General features: G+C 43.7%; 1 protein-coding gene across 1 annotated transcript in view; it reads right to left on the reverse strand.

The window, feature by feature from the left end:
- CCNY (cyclin Y) overlaps positions 1–22,116 on the reverse strand; it is a 598,774-nt gene that overhangs the window by 77,636 nt on the left and 499,022 nt on the right. Inside the window, exon 11 of the mRNA XM_030199560.1 lies at positions 9,459–9,494. Coding sequence (XP_030055420.1) covers positions 9,459–9,494 — 36 coding nt within the window. The remainder of the gene's footprint in view (positions 1–9,458; positions 9,495–22,116) is intronic.

Below are 22,116 nucleotides of genomic sequence, written 5' to 3' on the forward strand. Positions count from 1 at the left end.
TGGAGAGCTGTTTCTGGGCTACATAATGTATGCTAAGAAAAAATACTTAGATATTACTACATTTCCAAACAGTTCCTGCAAAATGCATAAGGGGGCACAAGGACATTTACGTTTCTACAAGAACTAACTGTGTACTAGGATCTGTGACAGTGAAAAATTCATTCATCACTTGGCTAACTCGGGCTGCACATACTGCAGCGGGACATGTTTATCCACTCCTCCATGTGCAACTTTCTTCAAATCAGTCACCTTACTTTCTAATTCTTCCTACTTTCTTACTCATCTATATGTTACAACTTTGCTTTACCCTTCACTACCAATTATAATGTTCTATTACGTATTGTGTTCACATTGCTAGTATACCATGCCATACTTTGTATTGTTTTCGAATATTTTTACTGCTGTAATTGCCTATTGCTCATGTTAGATCTATTCTTACTGTACACCGCCTTGAGTGAACTCCTTCAAAAAGGCGGTAAATAAATCCTAATAAATAAAATAAATACAATTGCAGGGAAAGAAAAATTTTTAATGACTTTTGAAAAAGTGAGTTCATAAGTTCTAAGGCTACTGATCAGCGAGCAGAGGACTCTGTTCCAAACTGAAATGAGGATTAGTTTATGCCCATACATGAATTGCTCTGGTAGGTTTCCTCTGCAAATCTTTCCCTCAACATTCAAAAACTATGCAACTAGCCTTCTACTGCTGTACCCCTTAGTGGAAATTCTACATCACAAGGTTTACTGGGGCTTACCTATGGGCTGAAGACCACACACCAACCAGAGGGGAAATTACTTTAGTTCTTCTCCCTCATGGTATGTAGAACCTTAGCGCAAGGGGTAATGGTGGTAAGGCTGCTAAGTAATAATGATGACTGTACTATTAAATTTGTCACCACTAGAAGAAAGATACTAAAATACTGCTATAGCACTTAATTTTAAGAAGGAATACAGTGATAAAATGAGAAAATTAGTTAGACATAAACTTAATGGAGCGGTTGACAAGGTCAAAAATTTGATTAAGGTGTGGATAGTAGAGTAGCTATCATTGAACAAGTCTGTCATAGCCAGGGACCATGTCCTGGTTCGGGTTGACAGTCATGAAAGGAACTTGCAGGTTCAAAATCTGAGGAGAAGTGGTGATGTGGTAGGAGATCAGACACTGTACTTACTTCTGGAAGTGTTGCTGTGCTGCCTCTGATATTTTCCCTCTTTCTTTCTTCCCCTCCCCCAATGCCCCCATGGAGCCAGGGACTAGCATTAAGATCTGCAAGATCTCATCACTCTTACAGTGAGATCCAACTCTATGGCAATGAGAGATAATGTGTTTAAGCATGCCTGCTATCACCTGGCTTCATTTGGGGGTGGGAGGAAAGAATGAGAGAATCGGAGATGGCACAGCAACACTCCCAGAAGTAAGTACATTACTTGCTATGCCGGCATCTCAGCATACCAGATTGGCTTTACCTGCTGATGGAGAGAGGGAGGCTCGATGATGGCTTTAATGGCAGATGAAGGAAGGAGGGGAGAGGATGTGAGGAGGAAGGTTGCATCTACATTTCAGTAGACTCTGTATAGGTCACCTTGAGTACTGTGAACAGTTCTAGTTGCCCCATTTTAAAAAGGATATAGCGGAAATAGAAAAGGCTCCAAGAAAGATAACAAAAATGATAAATGGGATGGAACACTTTCTTTATGAAGAGAGGCTTAATAAGTTAGAACTCTTCAGCTTGGAGAGAAGATGAATGAAAGGGGATATGATAAACATTTATAAAATCATGAGTGGCGTGGAATGAATAAATAGGGAATGGTTGTTTTAACATGTCAAATCGCACAGAAGCAACAAGACATCATAAAACTAATGACCAGCAAATAGAAAACAAAATCATAGAAAGATTTTTTTTTTCATGCAGTGCACAATGAAGCTGTGGAATCTGTTGCTGAAGGATATGGTCAAGGTGAACCATAGGGTGGAATTAAAAAAAAGGTTTGACCAAATTATTAGTCATGTAGATTTGGGAAAACCATTCCTCATCCCTGGAAATGAGCTACAAGAAATAGATCTACTTTTGGGAATCTGCTTGGTACTGGTGATCTGGACTGGCCATTGAGACAGGATCCTGGAATTAATGGACTTGGTCTGACCCAGCATGGTTTTTCATGTAAACTATATGGCCAAAATGTATCTGTTTAGTGTGGCAGAAAATTTAAATAAAAGTACTTATGCAGCCAGCCCCTGAGGCTTTTCAATATCACACCTGCTATGCTTAATATTTTTATGCATTGTAGTATAGCCCTTTTACATTACAGTTGAATCTCTGTTATCTTACAAGTGTACAAAGAAGGATGAATTTAAATTCATTCTTCTTTGTACAATAATCATAATTTAAGATGAAGATGATTTCCTTTTTTTCCTATGAATATGATTTTCCAAAATATGTCAGTAGATGGACAGGCAAAAAAATCCCCTGATCTGCAAACAACCACCTTATTTTTCAACCTGGCAGTTTCACATTAAGTCTGAACCAGTCCCTATTTAGACTGCTTTATTCACAACTATGTGAGAATTTTCCGTTTTTATGTACAGTCCTTATCCAGGAGTCAAAGACCACAGCATCTTCCAGATCCTGGTGCATGGACATTCTCTCTGCAGATACTATATACGGTACCCAAGTTGTACGCCCAACTTTGGGCGCACTTCCAAGATGCGCGTGCAAATACATTGGATAATGAGTTCTGAATCATCAATAACTGGGTGCTAACAACCAATTATCAAAGTTAGTTGGCACGCATTAAAATTTCAACACATCTGGATGCATGCTATTCTATAAGGCATGGAGTGCCTAACTCCCAAGGTGTGTATCTCAAAAGGGGGCATGGCCGTAGGCTTGTTGCATGCAGAATTACAGTATACTGCCTAACCACGTCTAACTTGGGGGCCAGCATTTATACCAGGTTTCAGCAGACCTAAGTTCAGCACCCAAACGTTAGGTGCGTACCCTTTACAGAATAGCATTTTGAACTGAATTTTTTCGGTGCCTAAATTTCGGCATCTTTTATTGAACTCCTTCCTCCGAGTCCAGTCACAGCTCCCTTCCCACTATGATCTCTGAATGCCAACCTGCTCGAGGTGCAGAAGCCAGATGTCCATTCACATTGAGTCAGCCCCAGCTGAAAGTTTGTAGTCAGGTTCAGGGATCATCTATTAAACACTGTTCATTTTAAAGAGGCAATGATTCATAACATATATTTGGTTAATGCATATGGTGCATTATTCCGTCACAATATGCTATACAACTTTATGAGATTATTTTCAGGTTCAGCAAAAAGGATGGAAGAGGAGAAGTGGAGTTTGTTGATAGACCTTCCAAACACACATGACAAGGTTCTTCAAAAGTATTTAAAGTGATATTACCACTAAGACTCAACACAGAACTGTTACGGTGTTACCGCTACCTCAGAAGAGGGGGGTATCTGGACTTCAGCGGTGGGGGGGGGCCAGAGCCGAGGTGAGGGGGCACATTTTAGCCCACCCCCAGCGCCGCCGACCCCCCCCCCGCGCCATCGCGGACACCCCCCCGCTGCCATCGCCGACACCCCCTGCCGCCGCCAGCACCACCTCCAACAAGTTTGACCCCCCCTCAACCCGCTCGCCCGCCATCCATCGCCGTCTGTACCTTTGCTGGTGGGGGACCCCAACCCCCGCCAGCCGAAGTCTTCTTCCTGCGTTTGGTTTCTTCTGAGTCTGACGTCCTGCTGCACGTACAACGTGCAGGACGTCAGACTCACAGAAACAGAGCGAAGCCCTGCAGATCGCAAGGCTTTGTTCTGTTCCTGTGAGTCTGATGTCCTGCACGTTGTACGTGCAGCAGGACGTCAGACTCAGAAGAAACCAAACGCAGGAAGAAGACTTCAGCTGGCGGGGGTTGGGGTCCCCCGCCAGCAAAGGTACAGACAGCGACGGCAGGTTGGCGGGGGGGTTGAGAGGGGCGCTGGGTCCCCGTCGCCCCATAGCAGCTACGCCCGTGATATATATATATATATATATACACACACACACACACAAACATGCACAACATGAAAATATCTTTACATGTATTTGGAAGGTCTACCAACAAACTCCACTTCTCCTCTTCCATCCTTTTTGAGGCATCTGTAGTGGCTCCACTGTTCCTCCACTTTGGTGGCGCTTTTTTGTATTATTTTCAGGTCACCATATAACAGAAAGATAACTGAAAAAATATTTTAAAAACTGCTAGCAAACTAAAACTTACTCCAGAACTGTGCACCTAGAACAAAAAGCCATCACACTTCTTTCCAAAGTCATTCGAGTTTTGTGAAGTTTAAGTTTTAATTTCATGCTTTACGCCTGAATTTAAACCAGTTCTTTCACACAGTTTGAATTTCCAGAAATCCATAACAGTACCAAGCTTAGGACCCCTTTTACGCGTGTCTAACACAGCAAAAATGGCCTAACGCGAAACGCACTAATGTGTTCTGCGTTAGTTTTGCCATCTGCACATGCTAAGCACACGGTATTTATTTATTTTGGGAGGGTGGGCATGGAAGCTATCGTGTAATTTTTTTTTTTTTTAACGGCCATGCACTAATCTTAACATTAGCACATAGCCATATATTCTACACAAGTTCTGAGAGAAGAGGACATTTCTCTGGTAAATGAACACTATTTTGCTTTGAACTTTAGGAACTTAAAGATTGGTGTTTAAAGGAGGAATTGCAGGTTAGTGATAGGCAAAATAAAATTATAAACAGCAAATTATTTCAACTATTCACCATAGTCTTTCCCACTTAGTTTTAAAAACTTTGTACCACAGCATTAACAGATAGAATCTAGCAGGCACTGCAAGAAATAAAACACTTCTTGGAATCACTGTGGATTGAAATTCCATGTGTAAAGGGGAAAAGGATAGTGATAGGAGTGTACTACTGTCCGCCTGGCCAGGATGAACAGATGGATGCAGAAATGTTAAAGGAAACTAGGGACGCAAACAAACTGGGCAACACAATAACAATGGGTGATTTCAATTACCCTGATATTGACTGGGTAAATGTAACATCGGGGCATGCTAGGGAGGTAACAATCCTTGATGAAATCAAGGACAGCTTTATGGAGCAGCTGGTACAGGAGCTGAGGAGAGAAGGAAAAATTCTAGACCTAGTCCTTAGTGGAGCGCATGATCTGGTGCGGGAGGTGATGGTGCTGGGGCCGCTTGATAACAGTGATCATAATATGCTCGGATTTGATATTAGCTTTGAAGTAAGTATACATAGGAAATCAAATACATTAGTGTTTAACCTTTAAAAAAAGGAGACTATGATAAAATGAGAAAAATGGTGAAAACAAAAACTTAGAGAGGAGCGGCTGCGAGGGTCAAAAATTTACATCAGGTGTGGATGTTGTTCAAAAACAGCATCCTGAAAGCCCAGGCCAAATATATTCTGCGTATTAAAAAAGGAGGACAGAAGACCAAATGACAGCCGGCGTGGTTAAAAAGTGAGGTGAAGAAAGCTATTAGAGCTAAAAAAGAATCCTTCAGAAAATGGAAGGTACCGACTGAAAATAATAAGAAACAGCATAAGGAATGTCAAGTCAAATGCAAAGCGCTGATAAGGAAGGCTAAGTTGGGACTTCGAAAAAAAGATTGTGTTGGAGGCAAAAACAGATAGTAAAATTTTTTTTCGGTATATTAAAAGCAGGAAGTTGGCAAAAGAATCGGTTGGGCCACTAGATGACTGAGGAGTAAAAGGGGCGATCAGGGAAGACAAAGCCGTAGCGGAGAGATTAAATGAATTCTTTGCTTCGGTCTTCAACGAGGAAGATTTGGGTGGGATACCAGTGCCGGAAATGGTATTCGAAGCTGACGAGTCGGAGAAACTTAATGAATTCCCTGTAAACCTGGATGATGTAATGGGGCAGTTCTACAAACTGAAGAGTAGTAAATCTCCTGGACCGGATGGTATTCATTCCAGAGTACTGACAGAACTGAAAAATGAACTTGCAGAGCTATTGTTAGTAACATGTAATTTATCCTTAAAATCGAGCGTGGTACCGGAAGATTGGAAGGTGGCCAATGTAACGCCGATTTTTAAAAAAGGTTCTAGAGGAGATCCGGAAAATTATAAACCAGTGAGTTTGACATCGGTGCCGGGCAAAATGGTAGAGACTATTATAAAGAACAAAATTACAGAGCATATTCAAAAGCATGGATTAATGAGACAAAGCCAACATGGATTTAGTGAAGGGAAATCTTGCCTCACCAATTTTTTCTTTGAAGGGGTGAACAAACATGTGGATAAAGGTGAGCTGGTTGTTATTTTGTATCTGGATTTTCAGAATGCGTTGGACAAAGTACCTCATGAAAGACTCCAGAGGAAATTGGAGAGTCATGGGATAGGAGGTAGTGTTATATTGTGGATTAAAAACTGGTTAAAAGATAGAAAACAGACAGTAGGGTTAAATGGTCAGTATTCTCAATGGAGAAGGGTAGTTAGTGGGGTTCCCCAGGGCTCTGTGCTGGGACCGCTGCTTTTTAACGTATTTATAAATTACCTAGAGATGGGAGTCACTAGTGAGGTAATTAAATTTGCTTATGACACAAAGTTATTCAAAGTCGTTAAATCGCGGGAGGACTGTGAAAAATTACAAGAGGACCTTACGAGACTGGGAGACTGGGCATCTAAATGGCAGATGATGTGTAATGTGAGCAAGTGCAAAGTGATGCATGTGGGAAAAAGGAACCTGAATTATAGCTATGTCATTCAAGGTTCCACGTTAGGAGTCACAGGCCAAGAAAGGGATCTAGGTGTCGTCGTTGATGATACGTTGAAACCTTCTGCTCAGTGTGCTGCTGCGGCTAAGAAAGCAAATAGAATGTTAGGTATTATTTGGAAAGGAATGAAAAACAAAAATGAGGATGTATCGCTCCATGGTGTGACCGCACCTCGAATATTGTGTTCAATTCTGATCGCTGCATCTCAAAAAAGATATAGTGGAATTAGAAAAGGTGCAGAGAAGTACATAAGTACATAAGTAGTGCCATACTGGGAAAGACCAAAGGTCCATCTAGCCCAGCATCCTGTCACCGACAGTGGCCAATCCAGGTCAAGGGCACCTGGCACGCTCCCCAAACGTAAAAACATTCCAGACAAGTTATACCTAAAAATGCGGAATTTTTCCAAGTCCATTTAATAGCGGTCTATGGACTTGTCCTTTAGGAATCTATCTAACCCCTTTTTAAACTCCGTCAAGCTAACCGCCCGTACCATGTTCTCCGGCAACGAATTCCAGAGTCTAATTACACGTTGGGTGAAGAAAAATTTTCTCCGATTCGTTTTAAATTTACCACACTGTAGCTTCAACTCATGCCCTCTAGTCCTAGTATTTTTGGATAGCGTGAACAGTCGCTTCACATCCACCCGATCCATTCCACTCATTATTTTATACACTTCTATCATATCTCCCCTCAGCCGTCTCTTCTCCAAGCTGAAAAGCCCTAGCCTTCTCAGCCTCTCTTCATAGGAAAGTCGTCCCATCCCCACTATCATTTTCGTCGCCCTTCGCTGTACCTTTTCCAATTCTACTATATCTTTTTTGAGACACGGAGACCAGTACTGAACACAATACTCCAGGTGCGGTCGCACCATGGAGCGATACAACGGCATTATAACATCCGCACACCTGGACTCCATACCCTTCCTGATAACACCCAACATTCTATTTGCTTTCCTAGCCGCAGCAGCACACTGAGCAGAAGGTTTCAGCGTATCATCGACGACGACACCCAGATCCCTTTCTTGATCCGTAACTCCTAACGCGGAACCTTGCAAGACGTAGCTATAATTCGGGTTCCTCTTACCCACATGCATCACTTTGCACTTGTCAACATTGAACTTCATCTGCCACTTGCACGCCCATTCTCCCAGTCTCGCAAGGTCCTCCTGTAATCGTTCACATTCCTCCTGCGACTTGACGACCCTGAATAATTTTGTGTCATCGGCGAATTTAATTACCTCACTAGTTATTCCCATCTCTAGGTCATTTATAAATACATTAAAAAGCAACGGACCCAGCACAGACCCCTGCGGGACCCCACTAACTACCCTCCTCCACTGAGAATACTGGGCGACGAAAATGATAAAGGGGATGGGACGACTTCCCTATGAGGAACGGCTAAAGTGGCTACAGCTCTTCAGTTTTGAGAAAATGTGGCTGAGAGGAGATATGATAGAGGTCTATAAAATAATGAGTGGAGTTGAACAGGTAGATGTGAAGCATCTGTTTACGCTTTCCAAAAATACTAGGACTAGGGGGCATGCGTTGAAGCTACAATGTAGTAAATTTAACATGAATTGGAGAAAATGTTTCTTCACTCAACGTATAATTAAACTCTGGAATTCGTTGCCAGAGAATGTGGTAAAGGTGGTTAGCTTAGTGGAGTTTAAAAAAGGTTTAGAGAGCTTCCTAAAGGAAAAGTTCATAGACCACGATTAAATGGACTTCGGGAAAATCCACTATTTCTGGGATAAGCAGTATAAAATGTTTTGTACTTTTTTGGGATCTTGCCAGGTATATGTGACCTGGATTGGCCACTGTTGGAAACAGGATGCTGGGCTTGATGGACCTTTGGTCTTTCCCAGTATGGCAACACTTGTGTACCTAGAAAAAAGCCCTTTTTGATGGCCGAGCTAAAAATGGGCTTTACGTGCAGGAAAGTCCCACGAAAGGACACAATAAGCCCATTTCTTAGCATAAGTTAGTAAAAGGTCTCCTTAGTGATTATTGCTCAGTAACAAAGAAGAAAGCAGTACTGCAGTCCTTTTCCCACCTCATTTCTATCACCTGAAGCAAAACTAAGGGGCCCTTTTACAAAGCTGCGGGATGGCTAACGTGCGGGCAGCGCACACCAAATCAGCAGTACCGCTGGGGTAGCATGTGTACCCGGTGGTAATTCCGAGCTTGGCGTGCACTGAATCCCTCAGTAGAAAATATTTTTCTATTTTCTACCTTGGGGGGCATTCCTGGCAGTAATTAGAAGCACGGCCATGTTGATGCTCGCTGCATGGTTACCGCACAGGTAGCGCGTGAGCCCTTAAAAGTAGGTTGATGGTTGGCGGTAAGGGCTAGGTTGTAAATAGGCGCATGCTAGTTTTAATTTTTGCACATGCCTATTTCCCAGCCCATTAAAAAATGGCCTTTTTCCCAGCCACAGTAAAAAGTGGCCCAATGTGCCAAAAAGACACGCCCACACTACTGCAGGCCACTTTTTACCGCGGCTTTGTAAAAGGACCCCCAAATGACAAGAAGCAGCCTCTGAAATTCAGGAGAGACAATAAGTCACAGAAAAACATCCACCAACCCCAACAACTAACAACAATAAAACACACATACACACAAGACGAGTAGAATTTACAGGTTGAAAAGGTCTAAATTCAACATACCTGTTTTTGATGTGGTAATATATTGCAAGAGCTACACTGTAAAGAAGAAATTACAGAATAAAAGTTAGCATTCACACTGAATAACTATAATTCAAAACTTAATTATTTATTTTTATTTGTTACATTTGTACCCTACATTTTCCCACCTACTTGCAGGCTCAATGTGGCTTACATAGTACCGTGAGGCGTTAGCCACCTCCAGTGATGAAACAAATACAGAGTGGTGTTATTGTCAATGAGATAAATGTGTTACAAAGCCAATTAGAGATTTATTGAATTAGTCCTATAAAAAAGGTATCATCCACAGGTAGTTTAATGACCCTTATTTCTAAACACAGAATTATATTTACCCTCTGTTTTTTACACCTTCTTCAGAATATTTGGATCAGATACTGTGATGCAGAACTTGTACATTTTGCAAAAGGGTGCACATGTGCCTTTATAAAATAAGTTCACAGATCCAGCCCCAACAGTGCACAAATTTCCACCTGCTCCACAAAAGCTGTAAATGTGTATATACAGATAGCATACACGCACAAATTGTATATATTGCAACTCTACTTCCACTCTGCCTAAACTACACCCTCAAGAATGTTTATGCAGAGATCACCTAAAAGTAGGTTCATGTACTTTTACATATATATGCAGCCATATAATTTTATAAAAACCTTTTTCCGGGTCATAGGAGCCGACTCTGTGGGTGCTGTGGGTGCTTGAGCACCCCCAATATTGATAACATTCCTTGTATGTGTCCAGGGAGGGGTTATTTCCACTGGGGTTAGCACCCACAGTAATGTAAAAAAGGTGGCTCCTATGTTCTGGGTGTGAAATAAGGTTACACACAAAAAAAGCTTTACAACATTAGTTGTTCCCAAACCTGGCCCTGGAGGCACCCCAGCCAGTCAGATTTTTGGGATATCCACAATGAATATTCATAGATATTTGCATGCACTACCTCTACTGAATGCAAATCTTTTTCATGAATATTCATTGTGGATATCCTGAAGATCTGACTGACTGGGGTGCCTCCAGGTTTGGGAACCACTAGCCTAAGGGCCCCTTTAGTGTAGCTTAATAGAGCCATACTGTGGGAAGCACTGAAGAGTCCCGCTGTAAGTTTTGTATGTGCATGCGCAAACCATGCACTAGAAATATTTTAAAAACTTTTCTGGGAGGGGGCATGTCTGGGGGGAATGGAGAGTGGACGTTTCTGTGATAATCGGTTAGCGCATCTACATTGCCACGCACTAACTGATTAGCTCATAAGCCCTTGCTGCCTACAGAATAGGTGGTGGTAAGGGCTTATGCACTAATTTTTGGTAATGGCCACATGCTAACGAAGTATAGCAGAGAGAGGGAACGAAGCACAAACAAAAAGCCAAAGAACAAAACAAAAAGCACCAAGGGCCTTAAAAAAAAAGGGGGATAGAACCTTTAATCATATACGTTGGTGAAACAATTCTTGAATGGACCCGACACGATCCGTGTTTCAGTGCTCAGGGGTCAGGCCTTTCCCTTCCCTACCTGGCTGTGTGTACTGGCTGAGTTCTGACCCCTGACGTAGGCGCTGAGCGCCGAAACACGGACCGTGTCAGGTCCATTCAAGAATTGTTCCACCAATGTATATGATTAAAGGTTCTATCCCCCTTTTTTTGAAGACCCTTGGTGTTTTTAGTTTTGTTCATTGGCTTTTTCCACATGCTAATAAAAACATTAGCACATGGCCATTAATTTGGAAAACTGACCATATTCCGGCTGCGGTAAAAACGGCCTTAGCACATGGGATCAACCTGAATAAGGGCATGCTATGGTCACTTTCTAACACAGCTTTCTAAAAGGATCCCTAAATGGAGTGCTAAAAGGCTTACAAGCACTAATGCACAAAATATTTAGACCATGAATAAGTATATATTAATTTTTATAATGAAGAGACAGAGACTTTGTAAGGAGCATACTTCCTCATTCTAGCATATCTCTGTTTGATTTTTACAGCTAATTGGGTTCATTTACATGCCAGTTAACTGTGTGGATACAGTTTAAAATTCAAGGGTAATTTTACAACTGAGCACCCAGGCGATCAAGGCTCATAGGGGTATGTGTTTAGCTTATGTCAGTGGTTCCCAACCAGAGGCATCCCAGCCAGTCAGGTTTTCAGGATATCTACAATGAATATTCACAAGAGAGATTTGCATGCAGTGGAGGCAGGAGCAGGTTTAGGAACACTGGCTTATGTTATAAAAAATAACACGTGTCTAAAATGTGCCCTGCTGTCTTATCAAATTTGCCTCCTCCCCAAAAGCTGATACACAAAGGTATTCTATTTCTGCAGCAGATATATATATTGGTAAGCTACAGCATATCTGTGCATATTTTGTAATGTGTATAGCTGCTAATCCTACCCCCAGCAGCTGATTCTATTTATTTCTGCAAAATTTTGTACCACACATTTTCCAATTTGTCAGCTCAGTGTGACTTATGGTTCTACTTTGGCTGAACATATTACATTTCCATTTGGATTAGACGCATGCCCTTTTCAGTTTCTGTTAGTGATCCAGCATCGTGGTGTGTTGACTGGTATTCAGGTTGTTTATGTGGGTTCAATGTCTGCAGCACCTATGCCTATCAAACATATAAATGGCAAGAGGCGTACTCACTCGCAAATGCGCAGTAGAGACCCTCTCTGTCCCGCCCCCGCGTCAATACGTGATGACGGGGGCGTGACAGAGAGGGAACCTGCGCACCTGCGAGTGAGGGAACCACCATCGCCACCGCTCCCCCCCCCCCCAGGGTTGCCGCTACTGCTCCCCCCACCCGGCCCCGGTACCTGGCTTCACTATTCAAACCGGCGGAACGCAGCACACAGCTCATCTGAGCTGCCGTTGGCCTTCCTTACCTGCCTGTGTCCCGCCCTCGCCGACGTTACGTCACACGAGGGCGGAACACACGCAGAGAAGAAGGAAGGCCGACGGCAGCTCAGATGAGCTGTGTGCTGCGTTCCGCCGGTTTGAATAGTGAAGCCAGGTACCTGGCCCAGGTGGAGGGGTGGCGGAGGGGACTCCGGGGGGGGGGGCGCCTTTCAACCTCCCCCTCCCCTTCCTTTACTAGCCCGTTTTTACGGGCTCAACGGCTAGTAACTATATAAATGAGAGGTGACCGACTCACCCGCAAATGCACAGTAGAGAGTAGCTGTCATCAACATTTCACGCATGCATTGGACTCACGGAACAGCTGTCAAGGGAAGAGCAACAACAGACAAGCACCTCTCGCACACAACCGCAGACTACAGCAAATAGGAAGGGGGAGGTGGGCCTGGAACACGGAAGGGGAGGGAAGGAGGGGGCGTGCAAATTGGAGCACCAGACTTCAGGGACGGAGGGGAGGAGCCCTGGAAGATAACTCGCTGCGGAGCAGGAAACAAGGGGACAGCAACACAGCAGACAAGCACACCTCCCGCAAAACCGAAGAGTCCAGCACGTCGTGAAAGGTAAGTGCACACGTGACCTCTGCATTCAACATCTACCGGCAGACAAAAACAAAGAACCCACAGTGCTCTTTCCCCCATGTCCAAAGCAAATACAAAAGTTTAAAATAATGTTGACACTCTATGATGCTGTGGAGGTCAAAATCACGAAGCGCGAACACAGCACAAAAATCACGCAAACAGAATTCCACCACACACCCCCCTCCCCCCTTTACCTCACCAAGCCGCGTTCGCACCTGCTACCAACGGACTGCCACACAGGGGAAACACTGAAGGACCCACAAGACACACAGAGACAGGGAAGAAGGCTGCAGACCATTTATCCAAAGATTATTACTCTATTAAACAACACATTTAAAACATCTTTCACCTACACTGTGTTGTTCAACAGGGATGTAACAGTGAGACTCATAACCCACTGTTTTTCAAATTTTGAAAACCTAACAACACAGCTCAGCTGCACTGATTTATGCCCATTCATCATTAACACCTTTCAACATTGCGTACTGGCAACAAACACACACCCCACTGCTACTTACATAGTAACATAGTAGATAACGGCAGAAAAAGACCTGCACGGTCCATCCAGTCTGCCCAACAAGATAACTCATATGTGCTAATTTTGTGTATACCCTACTTTGATTTGTACCTGTGTTCTTCAGGGCACAGACCGTATAAGTCTGCCCAGCACTATCCCTGCCTCCCAACCACCAGTCCCGCTTCCCACTACCGGCTCTGGCACAGACCGTATAAGTCTGCCCAGCACTATCCTCGCCTCCCAACCACCAGCCCCGCCTCCCGATCTTGACTAAGCTCCTGAGGATCCATTCCTTCTGAACAGGATTCTTTTATGTTTATCCCACGCATGTTTGAATTCCGTTACCGTTTTCATTTCCACCACCTCCCGTGGGAGAGCATTCCAAGCATCCACTACTCTCTCCGTGAAAAAATACTTCCTAACATTTTTCTTGAGTCTGCCCCCCTTCAATCTCATTTCATGTCCTCTCATTCTACCACCTTCCCATCTCCGGAAAAGGTTTCATTTGCGGATTAATACCTTTCAAATATTTGAACGTCTGTATCATATCAGAAAAATAGAAACCACAGGAAATGACCAGGCAGCTCATGAGTTACAATTGAAGAGGAGGAAAGCTCAAAGGGATAGAACAAAAAACTTGCCCGTTTTAACGGGCTTAACGGCTAGTATTGTATAACAGTAGACACTGTTTCTGAGTTGCCTACTTTTACTTAGGGGCCCCCAGCGTGCACCATCTCTAGTGGAGAAAATATTTAAAAAATATTTCTGCAAGGGGTTACCTGGCAGCAATCGGGCAGCCTCGCGTGCTGCTGGTTACTGCCAGGTTAGCATGGGAGTCCTTTCTGCCACCTCAGTGGGTGGCGGTAAGTGCTCCCCCCCCCCCCCCCGAAATGGCCGCGCAGCAAGAGTGAACTTACCGCATGGACATTTCTTTTTTCAGCCTTTTCACCCGCTGCAGTAAAAGGGGCCCTGGCGTGCGGCAAAAGCACATGCTGCACTAGCAAAGGCCCCTTTTACTGCAGCTTAGTACAAGGGCCCCTTATTTATGGGCCCTTTTCTAAAGGGCATTAAATCCTAATGCCCTAATGTGAGAAGATGCTTATTGCAAAACATGTTAAAGCTTTTTGTGGTAAGTTCCTCTTTTCTGCGTGCTAATTGCAGATTATTTATTTTGTAAACTTTTTTAAGGGGCCTGTCACAGGCAGAGAATGCTACTATATACTGATTCCATCTACAGCAAATTTCACAACAATCACTTCAGTGAGCATGACAGAAACTTCAGTTATTCAATAAATTTGTTTTGTGTGCTCATAGATTTTCTTAAGGACTAGCACTGATCAACTTGGTCTAATATAGTCTACACGCTGCTAATCAATCCACTATTTTGTTGTTTAATATGTACCAAACCATGCAATCTCAAACACACACTTAAACCGTGTAAAGTTCCACTTAGCTTTTAAGGTCCTGGGTCTCAACATGGACCGTGTTTCGCTGATCTGCTGTTTCAAGGGACCCAACATTTAATATCACATGTTGACTGCAGTGAGTCCTGACTGACCCACTGAATAACTGACAAAAAAACGCCATGGTTAGTGTCAGTCCTTAAGAAAATCTATGAGCACACAAAACAAATTTATTGAATAAATGAAGTTTCTCTCATGTTCACCGAAGTGATTGTTGTGAAGTTTTGCTGTAGATGGGATCAGTATATAGTAGTATGGTCGCTATTCCATGATCTTGAATTTTTCTCCCCTTGTTTTGTGATGGGCAGAGAATGAACACTGAAGCGTTATCCAGCTTGTATATTCCTATTAGCTTGCGCTACCTAGATAATGCAGATTTAATACAGAAGAACTTAGCAAAGATGGTAAGTGCTCCCATGTTATTTGCAGTTGTCATGTGCTAATTATAACATTAGCATATGACCTGCAAATAAAAAATAAGAAAGAAAAAACCTTAATTTACTGCTGCATTAAATATGTGCTTAGCACATGGGAAAGTCTTGTGTTAAAACACACTAAATTCATTTTTAATGCATTTTAGTAAAAGGGACCCTTATTTATTTAGCAAATATTTTTATTCCACTGATCTAAGAAGCTTTTCTTATGAAAAATCACAGGCTAAAATGTAAAACAGAATTATATAAAATTGTACATAAAAATCACTTCTAATATGTCTTGATGTATGCAGACTTCTGTTTATTTCCAGGATCGCTTCAAGGTCAAAGACAAATTTAAATCGCTCAGTGTTCTGATTGCTCCAGTGCAAAACCAATTTTTAACAATTATTACTCGATGTCCATTTTAGCTCAAACCTCTAGAGAACTGTTCTACATGCTCAAGTTGCTTATTAAATTATTTCCTAAATGTACAATATGCCTGAAACTAACTTTGCAAATAATGAAAGATTTTTTTTTTCAGTGTCTAATCCCATGATACTGGTAGAATCTGGCTTTTAATGTGTTGCATGGCGACACTCAAGAGAGCAGAAAGAAACCGTATACTTGATAAATGAAAACATGCATCATGTCACATGATAGTGGGAACAGAGTTAACCACTGCCTTTTCCCAGACTGTATTCTCTTTTTTTTTTGGGGGGGTGGGGGGGGGGGGGTGGGGGTGTGGAGGAGATTGGGCAGTGGAGATAGGAGTCCTGCAGTTTTCTATTCCTCTTTGGGTTTACAATTGAATCAGAATCCCCCACCCAGGCAATGATTCTCTAATTTTTGGTTCGGCATTATCTGGGATTCTTCATCCACCCTCCCCATACCTGCCCCCCCCCCCCATCCTCATTTTTAAACCCTCTCATTGGCTTAGGAACCCTCCCCTTGAAGGTTATAAATACTATTTCTATAGCATCCTCATCCGAAACGCAGGAAAAGAAGTTGGGATTCAAACCCAGGTTTACCTTTGCAGTGCACAGAATAGCTACTGGACCATTCAATTAACTCATCTCTTCCATTTAAAAAAAGGGCCACAAGATTCCCATTAGGGAAAGAAGTTATTAAGCTGTGGCAAAAAGTGGGCTTTCACCACACTTTGATTTACTATGGAAATCACCAACCTGCGGTATCTCAGTACAAAAGATTGCAGACTCTCACGGTAAACAAGTAATGCTGCTTGCAAGCCACCTTGCAGGCAGAATTATTCCATCAGCTGGGAGAATCGGGCTGCCAAGCTACAGCCCTATGAGCCCAGGCTGCATGTTAAAGGGGCTGGTATCTTAAGAAACAGTAGTGTCCAGAGCACTGCCCCAACCAGACCCCTCCAAACCTAAAAGGCCCCCTCTAGCAGCCAACCCTCCACCTGGAAGTTGCCCCTCCTCCACCAGAAGCTCCCCAGGCATTTTCCGCTTCCCTAATGGCACCCCCCCCCCCCCCAGGCACCTCACAAAAGCCCCCCAGAACTACCTTAGACAAATCTGTGGTATCTAGTGGTGTGGACAGAAGCAATCTATAGATGCTCCTCTCCTTGTTGACACCATCTTACAAAATGGCACCAGTGACCCCTGGAAGTAGTGTCACGGTAATAATGCTAGGGGTCACTGGCGCCATTTTGGATGGCTGTGTTGGCAAGGGCAAGAGTGAGTGGGGATTGCTTCTGCCTGGACCACTATACAGTGGGGGAAATAAGTATTTGATCCCTTGCTGATTTTGTAAGTTTGCCCACTGACAAAGACATGAGCAGCCCATAATTGAAGGGTAGGTTATTGGTAACAGTGAGAGATAGCACATCACAAATTAAATCCGGAAAATCACATTGTGGAAAGTATATGAATTTATTTGCATTCTGCAGAGGGAAATAAGTATTTAATCCCTCTGGCAAACAAGACCTAATACTTGGTGGCAAAACCCTTGTTGGCAAGCACAGCGGTCAGACGTCTTCTGTAGTTGATGATGAGGTTTGCACACATGTCAGGAGGAATTTTGGTCCACTCCTCTTTGCAGATCATCTCTAAATCATTAAGAGTTCTGGGCTGTCGCTTGGCAACTCGCAGCTTCAGCTCCCTCCATAAGTTTTCAATGGGATTAAGGTCTGGTGACTGGCTAGGCCACTCCATGACCCTAATGTGCTTCTTCCTGAGCCACTCCTTTGTTGCCTTGGCTGTATGTTTTGGGTCATTGTCGTGCTGGAAGACCCAGCCACGACCCATTTTTAAGGCCCTGGCGGAGGGAAGGAGGTTGTCACTCAGAATTGTACGGTACATGGCCCCATCCATTCTCCCATTGATGCGGTGAAGTAGTCCTGTGCCCTTAGCAGAGAAACACCCCCAAAACATAACATTTCCACCTCCATGCTTGACAGTGGGGACGGTGTTCTTTGGGTCATAGGCAGCATTTCTCTTCCTCCAAACACGGCGAGTTGAGTTCATGCCAAAGAGCTCAATTTTTGTCTCATCTGACCACAGCACCTTCTCCCAATCACTCTCGGCATCATCCAGGTGTTCACTGGCAAACTTCAGACGGGCCGTCACATGTGCCTTCCGGAGCAGGGGGACCTTGCGGGCACTGCAGGATTGCAATCCGTTATGTCGTAATGTGTTACCAATGGTTTTCGTGGTGACAGTGGTCCCAGCTGCCTTGAGATCATTGACAAGTTCCCCCCTTGTAGTTGTAGGCTGATTTCTAACCTTCCTCATGATCAAGGATACCCCACGAGGTGAGATTTTGCGTGGAGCCCCAGATCTTTGTCGATTGACAGTCATTTTGTACTTCTTCCATTTTCTTACTATGGCACCAACAGTTGTCTCCTTCTCGCCCAGCGTCTTACTGATGGTTTTGTAGCCCATTCCAGCCTTGTGCAGGTGTATGATCTTGTCCCTGACATCCTTAGACAGCTCCTTGCTCTTGGCCATTTTGTAGAGGTTAGAGTCTGACTGATTCACTGAGTCTGTGGACAGGTGTCTTTCATACAGGTGACCATTGCCGACAGCTGTCTGTCATGCAGGTAACGAGTTGATTTGGAGCATCTACCTGGTCTGTAGGGGCCAGATCTCTTACTGGTTGGTGGGGGATCAAATACTTATTTCCCTCTGCAGAATGCAAATAAATTCATATACTTTCCACAATGTGATTTTCCGGATTTAATTTGTGATGTGCTATCTCTCACTGTTACCAATAACCTACCCTTCAATTATGGGCTGCTCATGTCTTTGTCAGTGGGCAAACTTACAAAATCAGCAAGGGATCAAATACTTATTTCCCCCACTGTATACCAGGTATTTGATGAAGGTAGGCTTGCTTGGTTGAGTGTGTGTGTAGGGGGGGAGGCTCTCTGGTGGGGGAGGAGCAAGTTCTCGGTGGGGGCTTGGCCGCTAGAGGAAACTCTTTGGGACTGATGGGACCTGGTTGGAGCAGCACAATGGGGGGTGGGCCTTGATTTGGTGTGGGGGGAGGGACCACTATGCACACTACTATTTCTTAAAGTTGACAGCCCTTTTAGCATGTGACCTGGAAGAATCAGGCCATGGCATGGTTTTTGGTTGGAGTTATTTTTCAGGCTATAATGGCAGCTTGTAGTGTGTATAATAATGAGTTACTTTACATGCAGTCTGTTATAGAATACTAACGCAAACCACCATTGCTGTGCCAAAAATGTATCATGCCATCAGTTACACCTTCAATAGATATGGTATAACTGTTGGTATGTTAGTGCACACACGTAACATACTGGATTCTGTAAGGTATGCACATCAGTTAGTGTCCCCTAGCACTTACTCTCCAAAACAGTTACGCATGCCTTTATAGAATGGAGGCTTAGTGCACTTACATGCCTAACTGCTAATTTTTTTCACTGACATATGGAAGTGGCATATAATTGTAGGCACCAATTATAGAATTGACTCCTTTGTGTCCAATGTTCCCTTGGATGTGCCTGCAAAGAAGTGACAGGAAAGTCTGAGTTTGACTGGGCTTCTGGTTATGTAACAGGAATGAAATTGGGCCAACTGGATGGGCCTTGCAGTCTTTAGCTGCCATCATTTTCTCTCTTTCTACAGGACCACCTAAAGAAAAAGAAAAGGTTCTTCCTTGGCTGCTCCTCTTCTGTTGAACATCAAAGGGTTTAAAACTACAGTAGCCAGATTTTCATCTGCACATCTGGTTGAAAGACTATCAGGCTTATTTTCGAAAGAGAAGGGCGCCCATCTTTCGACACAAATCGGGAGATGGGCGTCCTTCTCTCAGGGTCGCCCAAATCGGCATAATCGAAAGCCGATTTTGGGCATCCCCAACTGCTTCCCGTCACGGGGATGACCAAAGTTCCAGGGGAGGGGCGTGTAGGAGGCATAGCGAAGGCGGGACTGGGGCGTGCCTAAAAGATGGGTGTCATCGAGCGATAATGGAAAAAAGAAGGGCGTCCCTGACGAGCACCTGGCCAACTTTACTTGGTCCATTTTTTCTTACGACCCCCCCCCCCCCCCACAGGGCCAGCCAAATTTCAAGGGAGTGGAGTGGAGGAGTGGCCTAGTGGTTAGAGCACTGGTCTTGCAATCTAGAGGTGGCTGGTTCAAATCCCACTACTGCTACTTGTCAGACAATTATGGATGTAAGCCCCACCCCTGGCACCACCCCTAACCCCATCCCCTTTAGCCTCCCCAAACAGTTGGGCCACCGACCGCCTATGCCCATTCCTTTCCGAATCGCTAAGGGAAGGGCTTTTTCCGTTCAGTTAGTGCATCAGTTAGTCCACTACAGTGACCCCTAGGGTGCCCGGTTGGTGTCCTGGCATGTCAGAGGGACCAGTGCACTACGATTGCTGGCTCCTCCCACGACCAAATGAGTTGGATTTGGTCGTTTTTGAGATAGGCGTCCTCAGTTTCCATTATCACCGAAAACCGGGGACAACCATCTCTAAGGTTGACCATCTCAACATTTATGTCGACCATCTCTAAGGTCGACCTAAATGTTGAGACTTGGGCATCCCCGACCATATTACCGAAACGAAAGATGGACGCCCATCTTGTTTCGATAATACAGGTTTCCCCACCCCTTTACAGAGCCGTCCTGCGAGGGCGGCCCCAGGAAAGGGAAATTGGAGTTGATATACTGCCTTTCTGAGGTTTTTGCAACTATATTCAAAGCGGTTTACATATATTCAGGTACTTATTTTATACCAGGGGCAATGGAGGGTTAAGTGACTTGCCCAGAGTCATAAGGAGCTGCAGTGGGACTTGAACTCAGTTCCCCAGGATCAAAGTCCACTGCACTAACCACTAGGCTACTCCTCCCAAGGAAAACTTGGGCGCCCCCCCGTTCAATTATGCCCTTCCACAAGTAGCAGCGTCTATGGAGGTGCATCATTTCTACAAGAGTATACTCAGAGGACAGAATTAAGACCAGCACATTAACACAGAAATAGGGCAATTAACATAAACTGTAAACGTAAGACTTTCTGATTGTCCTCTGACCTCACCTATCTTGAGCTGTTATCTATATCTGATTCCTTCATTAATAAGCTGTAGATCCCCATCCGGAACCCCATCACAGCTCCATACTTTCAAAGGATCATCCACAGAAAGCCAGGGAAAATACAGCCTTTTGCTGCTCAACACTTTAAATGTTAAAATAGTGGTACTTGGTCTGACCCCAAAATTAGCAACTTGTCTGTCTTAGAGCACTGTTTCCTCCTTTAAGATTTTTTTTTCTTTTCTTTCTCCATAATATATTGCATTTCTTATGGATTTAGGATTTTAAAAAAAATTGCATACATCTTTTATTAGGGTCACATTCCCTATCTTTAAATATTTTCTTTCCCCAGTTCCATTTGTCAGTTCTGCCTTTGCAATGCCCACAAGAAGTGCTCCTAAGTACAAACACAGCATCAGCCCAAATGAACCTGTAACATTCAGTTCAGGTGCAGCTATGAGTTCAACGGTCAGTGGAGACAGACTTAAAAATTTCAATATATATACTTTAAACGAAAGGCAGGAGAGGAGAGATATAATAGAGACATTTAAATAACCTTTGTGGTATAAATATATGGGTGGTGGGCCTCTTTCAATTGAAAGAAAGCTCTGAAACAAGGAGGCATAGGATGAAGGTGAAAGGGGATAGCTGCAGAAGTAATCTAAAGAAATAGTTCTGTTCAGGAAGGGTGGTGTATGTATGGAACAGCTTCCCGGGGAGATGATAGAAACTAGGGGCCAGATGCACTAAACTTAACGAGTCAGCAATGTGGTTTTTAAACTAGTTCTAGCCGGTTTAGCGCGCAAGTAGTAAACCGGGGCATGCACAAAAGGGTTCTCCGAGCCATTTTACTGTCATGGTAACAGGTAACGAAAACGGAATGCAAAGCTATTATAATGAGCTAATTACTATTATAATGTGCATGCAATGCGATACACTACCGTTTCCAACCCCATGCACAAAAGCAGTCTGTACCTTTACCGTGGAAATTTTAACTGGAGGTCTGAACCTGCCGGTTCTTCATTTTCGCAAGTAGGAGAAGGGGAGAAACAAGGCAGGGAAGATGGAGCACAAAAAAAAAAAGTACCCCATCCTACACGCAGCTTCTTTGCGTGTATGAAAGCCGTGTATGAAAGCCATGCCATGATTCTTTTCTCAAATTACATTTTACTGGCAAGAAATGGAGGGGGGGGGGCGTAAATGTAAAGCATAAAAGTAATGGTGACTTATCAAA

This window comes from Microcaecilia unicolor, chromosome 1 (genome assembly GCF_901765095.1).
Source record: "Microcaecilia unicolor chromosome 1, aMicUni1.1, whole genome shotgun sequence".
Taxonomy (NCBI): domain Eukaryota; kingdom Metazoa; phylum Chordata; class Amphibia; order Gymnophiona; family Siphonopidae; genus Microcaecilia; species Microcaecilia unicolor.